The sequence below is a fragment of the Alosa sapidissima genome, chromosome 4 (assembly GCF_018492685.1).
Source record: "Alosa sapidissima isolate fAloSap1 chromosome 4, fAloSap1.pri, whole genome shotgun sequence".
NCBI lineage: Eukaryota > Metazoa > Chordata > Actinopteri > Clupeiformes > Clupeidae > Alosa > Alosa sapidissima.
Genome location: NC_055960.1, coordinates 8,789,038 through 8,796,815, shown reverse-complemented (window position 1 = coordinate 8,796,815; position 7,778 = coordinate 8,789,038). Strand labels below are relative to the sequence as shown.

The following is a 7,778-nucleotide window of genomic DNA, read 5'->3' as shown; positions in this document are numbered from 1 at the left end:
ATCGTCTTCTCAGCGGAGGAGGGTGAGTAAGCAGGTCTACTGGATAGAACACACAGTTCCCTTTTAGACGAGTGCCACATGCCGTTCAGTGAAAAAGGAAACAGACGAGGCTTCTCTGCGCTTCATCTGAGAATCCAAAGCCTCCTCATCCTCTTCATCCTCTTTCAGAGCCCTCAATTGCCCCCTCGAGGGTGTGGGCACGTACCCTGTCTGCCTCGGAAATCCAGGTTTACTGGGAGCCCATCGCCGAGAGGGAGACCAACGAGAAGATCTTTGGTTACGAGGTAATAACAAAAAAACGGATAAAATAGCTCCGAGGTTCGGCAAAGAAAAGAGATAAAAGTTTGTATTACCTTGCTTGAATATTTGTATTCATAAAAAAGGGAGAGTGAAGGTTGAGAAGAAAAGAATAAAACTGCAGATGGCAAGTTGTACAATTTCCTGCTCCGAACATGAGCCTTTGCTAGGAGGGCCCATTTTTCACGATGTAATCTGGAGAATGAAGAGGTCGGCTCACGCGCTCCCTGGCGCCCAGCGCACACCGCTGTGCCTTTATAAATCTCAGGTCTGATGGGTGAACATCGTACATCAACCACTGCCCCCAACACACACACACACACACACACACACACACACACACACACACACACACACACACACACAGACATGCATACACACACACACACAGACATGCATACACACTGACACACACAAAAGCAGACCTACGCATACAGAGATACCCACAGATAAACCCACACGTAGATGCACACACACACATACAAGTACACTCCCACCCACACACACAAACACCTCTACAGTGTGGTGGTCCCTCCTGGAGGAGAGTCCTGAGGATGAGGTCCGCTCCCCTCCTGACCCGGGACTGCCTGCGGGGAGGGTCCATTAAGCTGAGACTCCGCAGCGAGCCGGAGAAAGTCATACACAGCCCTCGGTCACAAGATGGAGAGTTACAATCAACAAGCACAAGTGCACACATTCTTCTCTCTCTCTCTCTCCCTCTCTTTCTTTCTCTTGATCTCCCTCTCTTCACTCTCTTTCACTCACACACACGCACACACACACGCACACACACACACACACACACACACACACACACACACACACACACAGACAGACCTGCTCACACACACACTTACACACACACACACATACACATAGACGCACAGACAAACACACAACATGTCAATGCGGCATTGAAAGGTGCGTTGACCTTGGCGTCCTCTCTCCCAGGTGGTGTGGCGTGAGGAGGGGGCGGCCTCGAGCGCGGTGGAGAGTGTGCGGGTCACGGACACGGCGGCCACCATCACGGGGCTGAAGGGCAGCACGGCATACCTCATCTCCGTCAGTGCCCACAACAGCGCCGGCACCGGACCCCCCAGTAGCCCCGTCAATATCACCACTAAGAAGCCACGTGAGTTCACCCCCTCCCCTCTCTCTCTCTCTCTCTCTCTCTCTCTCTCTCTCTCTCTCTCTCTCTCTCTCTCTCTCTCTCTCTCTCTCTCTCTCCTATTCTTGTAAGGTGTCGTATGTGGATTGATTTTCATTTTTATAAATCTATGAAGATTCTTGATGTTTTTGAGGGAAAATGGTGCTGTGTGTTGTTGATAATGACAAGCTACAGATTGAAGATTGTAATAAAGAGTTTTTGAAAATTCTAAATTCAATTCTCTCTCTCTTTCTCTCACTCTCTCTCTCTTTCCATCTATTTATCTATCTGCCTCCCCCTCTCTCTTTCTCTCTCCATCTATCTATATATCTGTCCCTCTCTCTCTCTCTATTTCCTTCTATCTATCCCCTCTCTCTTCTCTCTCTCTCGGTCTGTTCCCCTGTCTCTCTCTACATCTATCTATCTATCTATCTATCCCCTCTATCTCTTTTTTCTCTCTCTCTCTGTCCCCCTGTCTCTCTCTCTCCATCTATCTATCTATCTATCTATCTATCCCTTCTATCTCTTTTCTCTCTCTCTCTGTTCCCATGTCTCTTTCTCACTGTCTCTGTGCAGCCTTGAGTTGCTCGATTTGAGTGTGTGTTTTATAAGGTCTTATAAAAGACAAGGGCCTTGGCTCGTTGGAAGCAAGAGGAGTGTTTGGCTAGTTCCGACTCCTCTCGAGATGGAGGAGCGATTGAAACTTTCTTAATATTCAGTTGAAATGAAGGGGCAGGGTGGAAGGAAGGGGGAAATTCAGTGGATGACCTTCTCAGTCCACCCACAGCTTACTAAACCTGTTACTGTAACAGTTTCACACTATGCTTGAATCAATAATCAAGCCAGCAAGCCAGTGCTTGAACAGGTATTTTCTACAGTAACGTGTCAAGTTATGCAGCAACCTCTCTCCACATCTTCACTGTGTGTCGGGTCAGGCCTTGGTAAGCAAGATGAGGAACTCACATTTGCATACTCATATTTTTCTGGGGGAGAAAAGATGAGAAGTTTCCAACAGTGATGTTTTATGCTCCTTTAACACTGAACAAGGTCTTCTATTCACAGTAAATCAATACAGGAAACAGAAGATCAGAATCACTTTAGGTGTCCTGCATAAATAAATATTTCATCCCTCAGTATCACTGTTATGTTTTTTTTTTTTTCATCCAGCACCGAGCCATGCTCCAGCCAATATAGAGTGGAACTTAACCAACTCGAAGATCTTGTTGAACTGGGAACACGTAAAGGCCATGGACAATGAGTCAGATGTCACCGGCTACAAGGTGAGTCTGCCGGAGATAAAAAAGCGCTATCGCACACAGCCCTGGAGTAATCCAGGTGATGAAAGTGAGTCATGCTCTGGTTATTGTCTTGTTCTGACCACACCCACCTCCATTGTCTTGAATGAAGAGGAACTACATCTACAGCTCAACACACTGACAGGTCATTGACTGATCCCAGTATATTGGCCAGAGTGGTAGGTGTCGAGGGGTCATAGTGGCATTGCCTGAGTTAGGGCCAGTGTGACATCTCCTCTTCTGTGGACTAGCTAAGTGACTCATAGAGGCACATGATGGACAATGCACCAGTGAGCTTTTACACTATATTATGCAACCCGGAGGAAGCTGGGGGAAAGTTTAAATATGTATTTATTTATTCATTCATGCCAAGAGCCTTCTTTACAAGTCGCTGTCTCAGTCGGATTGGTCTGTGCAAGGGAGCTGAGGGGGTCGATGTGACCAAGCCAGCAGAGGACACCCTCTGCTCTTGACCAAGCCTATTATCCAGCTTTAGAAATGAAATCAGACAAATTAAGATGTCATTATTAATACATTCACTCCAATCCATTCACTTCCAAATCTTTATTCACAAGCTTCTAGATAGCTTTGCAGCTCTATTCTTTTTGAGTCTTCTTTTTTTACTCTACTCCTCAAGTCAAACGCATTCTTTTTGTTCTTGGAGTTTTGTAGATATTCAGTCTTTTCAAGCCAGCCACTGGCTGGCAGTAGAATGACCTGCTGGATCGGAATCGGCCTCATATTTTTGTGATGTGCTGGGTATTAGCTATGCAAAGACAGATTTTTTCCTTTTTCCTCTTCTTTGCAAGCGGCTTTTGGGAACTGTTGAAAATGAAATAATAAAAAAGCAAGGGCCCAGCCTTCGTTTGGAGATTTAATTTGCCACAGAGCATTCGGCCTAATTGATGCCCGGCCTCTCTCAGAAGTCTGGGACTCGGGGGCTGAGGAAGCAGCTGGACATCTCTGATGGTCTCTCCTCCCACCCTCTCCCTTCTCTCTCTCCCTCCCTTCTCTCTCTCCCTCCCTCTCTCTCTCTCTCTCTCTCTCTCTCTCTCTCTCTCTCTCTCTCCCCCTCTCTCTGGAGAGCATGATTGAACGGCGGCTCAGCACTGCTAGTTCAGTCTTGTGTCCGCATGTGCGAGCACCATGGGGAGCAGAAACACCTCCAATCATCATTTGCAATTCATGCGATTCTCCGTGGAGGGGCTGCATAGTAACAGCTTCAAACACCGTAACCTCCATACCAACATGGCTCGATAATAAGCCCCCCAATAAGCCTTGTTTGGGTAGCCAGTGTGCATTTTTGAAAGTTTGCCCCTAACAATATATGAACATTGTGATATTTGCACTCAATATCCTTTCTTAACGCATGATTCGGCTTGATGTCAGAATTCCTGGAATCCGTAGCTGTTATTGTTGTATCTGAGGGCTCTTCTCCCCAGTTGTTTTTCTTGAAGGGAAAAGCACACTGCTGTGATGAAAGGCACTGCAGCTTGAATAAAAAAAAACCCTCCCTGAAGGTGATGGGCTGCAGCTTGCCTTATCCCAACCTGCAGTATCGTATCCCAACCCTCCTCTGTCTTCGTGTGTAGGTGGTGTATCGGCAGAATTGGCTCGGCCGCACCAGCATCGTGGAGACCAACCGGACGTCTGTGGAGCTGCAGCTTCCCTCAGGAGAGGACTACCTCATTGAAATCAGGTCACAGAGCGAGGGAGGAGACGGAAGCAGCAGTGGGCCCATAAGGATACCAAAGATGTCCAGTAAGACCCTCATTTTTCTCCCAAACCTGCCAGAAAATGGCATATATAACTTTGGTGTTCTGAATACGTGATTTAGGTTGGGAGAATGTCACATATTGTTATTCAACAGAGTTCACACACAGTTTTGATGAACGGTACTACTTGGTAGATAGTGGTGCCACAGCAACGATATCTAACAATGCCTGCCATGAGTTCAGATTAGGGGTGTGCATCTTATGGAATAAAATGTGTTCCACTTCAAACTGAATCTGAATATTTTGTATTTTCATTGCATTTAATATCTTATATAATATATTCTCTCCCTTATAAGACGATTCGATACTTATCTACTGTAGATGCATATGCTACGATACGATTCAAAAACAATCCGTTTTAATACAGAACGATTCGGTGCGATTCGATACAGTTCTATAGGATGCGATACGATGTAGCCTAATTGGGCCCTAAAATGCAACTGAATTGAAATTGAACGAATCTTTAACGTTCAAAACGGTTAATCTTTACACCCCTAGTTCAGATGTTTAGCCTACTGTAAAAGCACCACAAAGTGGTATACTACCTGTTTATAGAGCTGTTGTAATATGTTGCCCTAGAGAAAACTGGCATTTCTGTGTTTATGGTTGTCAATCAGCATTGTGCCAATGACCAAATCACAGCACTGCTGACATTTCCCATAATACTGCTTCCCCTTGTTATCGTGGTTAAATATGATAGGCAGCATGTGAGTGATTGGTATTCTATGTGTACACTATTTTCTAATTATTCACTCTTGTTTTTTTCAGGTCTTAATTCAAAAGGCCATTTGAATGCAGACATCAGCAAAGTAGCAGACTTCTGTGCAATGATTTTTGTAGTGTCACGGCTGTTTCTATAGAATTCTATAATTCTATAATTCCCATTTCTGTAGAACTATCATTAAGGGCAAGACCTTTGGAATCCATTCACGTTGTGCAGGGCATATAGGAAGGGGATTTTTAGAATGGGTTAGGGAATTTCTAGAACAGTCATGCTCCACAGAGCTGCATTGCCTTATGTTCAATTTTGAAATCTTTGTCGACAAGTCTGACTCTCTTAACAGTCAGTTTTTATGCAAAGGGCAAGTGTTACTGACTTTGAAGCTTATCTGTGTTTCCTATTCTGAATGTAAGCAATACATGTTTGAGTGCTTTATTCCATAGAACAGCTGAGATTCCTTTTCTATGCTCATGGGTAGCATTTTCATTTATGGACGAATGTGTTTATACTAGGCTACATGATGTGAGAAGTGTCTCAATGTGAAAATGAACAAGGGAGACTCACTGCACTCTCAAGTTACTCATACTATTATGTAATCAGAATGCATCATTAGGACATATATCCCAAACAGCGACACTGTGGTACTCAACCAATAGCAGCCAGCAGCCAAACACATTGGCATGCTAAATGCATAAACTAATAGGCTCATGACTTCAAGGCATCATACTTTACAGGATTATGGCAGAATATGCAGAATATTACATTCACGTTAGACACACCGGAGCAGCTTTTTCCAGTTACCATGGTGTAGAACGTTTAATGATTTATGAATTCCCAGTAATGTCAATGCATCATGAGTTTACGTGTGAGGCTTATTTGTTTGCCATTGCTAGGTGATCGTATAGATCAGGGGTTTTCAACCAGTGGTCCGCGGCCCACTTGTGGTCTGTGAGGACATTGCTGGTGGTCCCTGACCATGGATTCAGTAGGCCTAGTTGCAATGTGGGAATCAGTATTTTTATTCAGTGGTGGTCCTGGCGTTACATAAGTAGTCAGAATGGTGGTCCCTGGTTCACAATCAGTTGAAAACCCCTGGTATAGACTGTTGTTTTGGCCACAGTTCTGGACCGTGGACTCGCATTCAGAACACCCGTGATGGCTCCTCCTCCCACTGCATTTTGGAAGGATGTGACTGCGCTGTCAGTGTGGTCTGCCAGCATTTCATGCCCACACCTACACTTTCTACGGTTTGAGGCTGAGTCGTGCCTCCTCTGCCTCTCCTCCCCTCACACACCGCCTCAGAAAAGTGATGTTGACGTGTCAGAGGACTGTCATTAACTATAAATTCACTGACTCTGAATGTCAGAATTTATCAGCGGAAAATACAGAGGGAGAAAAAAAAAACAAACAGCATTATTACCCAGAGCACCTCTGGTGTGAGAAAGGCACTCAGCTCGGGGCACCCCAGAGGAATGCCGGTTCAAAATTCAGCTGCTGCTGCTGCTCCTCCGTGTTTGCCCAGAGTCGAAATTGGTCTCGTTCCCCGCAGGAGAGAGGCTGGCTTCCTGGCTGGCTGGAGAGGCTGGGGTTGGGCGCCTCCCCATCTCATCTCATCCTAGGCCATCACTCTGTAGTGTCAGCCTCTGACAGGCTGGCAGCCCAACGGACTGCTGGGTATAAACAGAGAGCTCCCCTTTGTCTGCAGCACCTGCTGAAACACGGCACTGCTCTCACACACACACACACACACACACACGCGCACACACACACGTGTACGCATTGGGCACTCACCTTGGGAAGACTTGTGTGTGTTTGAAAGCTTCAAATCAGACAGGAGGCTGTGGACTTTGTAATTAGAGAAATGCACAGAGTGCATGACCTGTATCGGCAAAGCATCTGCAAATGGGGACATTACACACACTTTTATACAAGACCTGTGCTTAGTGTAAAGACTACAACATCATTCAACAAATGATAATTGCCATTTGGCAGCTGCCTGAGTACAGTTCATAAGACCGCTTCTGATATTAGAAATACCTCATGATGGATGCCTGTACCTCTGCCTGTTCGTTGTGAAAGCTTGTTTATGGACTCCTGTAACCATTAAAAAATCATGTCTTTTTGTCATGTTTTTTTGTCCTCGAGGAATTTCAATGCTTTCCCACCTCAGCAGCTATCTGTGTTCATTAACCTTTATCAGTAGCCTTCAGAGTGCACTGAGCATTCTCCTAATTTATGCATGTTATAATTTTCAAATCACATTGTCTTGAAATACAACTGCCATGCTCCGTGCTCCAATGACATGCTTGTTGAACCAGTATGAATAGACTGGCAGATTATCTGTAATAAGTGTGATTGTGTAGATTGTAGGGTTTATTATGGGTCCTGGTTTCTAATCTGTTGTGAAGTGGCTTGTGTTTTTGCATTTTGTTTTCTCTTTTGAACTGTCATATTTTTTTTGTTGGTCTGATCATTTCTTACTGGCTGCTTTTGTTGGTGTTACTCAAGTGATTTAATACTGTGGTATTGAAGTCAGAAGAAGA

General features: G+C 45.0%; 1 protein-coding gene across 5 annotated transcripts in view; it reads left to right on the top strand.

Moving 5' to 3' along the window:
* LOC121707267 (contactin-4) overlaps nt 1–7,778 on the top strand; it is an 88,328-nt gene extending 80,550 nt beyond the window's left edge. For all 5 annotated transcript variants that reach the window (XM_042089686.1, XM_042089687.1, XM_042089685.1 and 2 more), the window contains 6 exons: nt 1–22; nt 169–284; nt 1,249–1,429; nt 2,612–2,724; nt 4,332–4,500; nt 5,283–7,778. The exon at nt 1–22 is cut by the window's left edge and continues 213 nt beyond it. In XM_042089686.1, coding sequence (XP_041945620.1) covers nt 1–22; nt 169–284; nt 1,249–1,429; nt 2,612–2,724; nt 4,332–4,500; nt 5,283–5,374 — 693 coding nt within the window. In that variant the 3' untranslated portion in view covers nt 5,375–7,778. The remainder of the gene's footprint in view (nt 23–168; nt 285–1,248; nt 1,430–2,611; nt 2,725–4,331; nt 4,501–5,282) is intronic.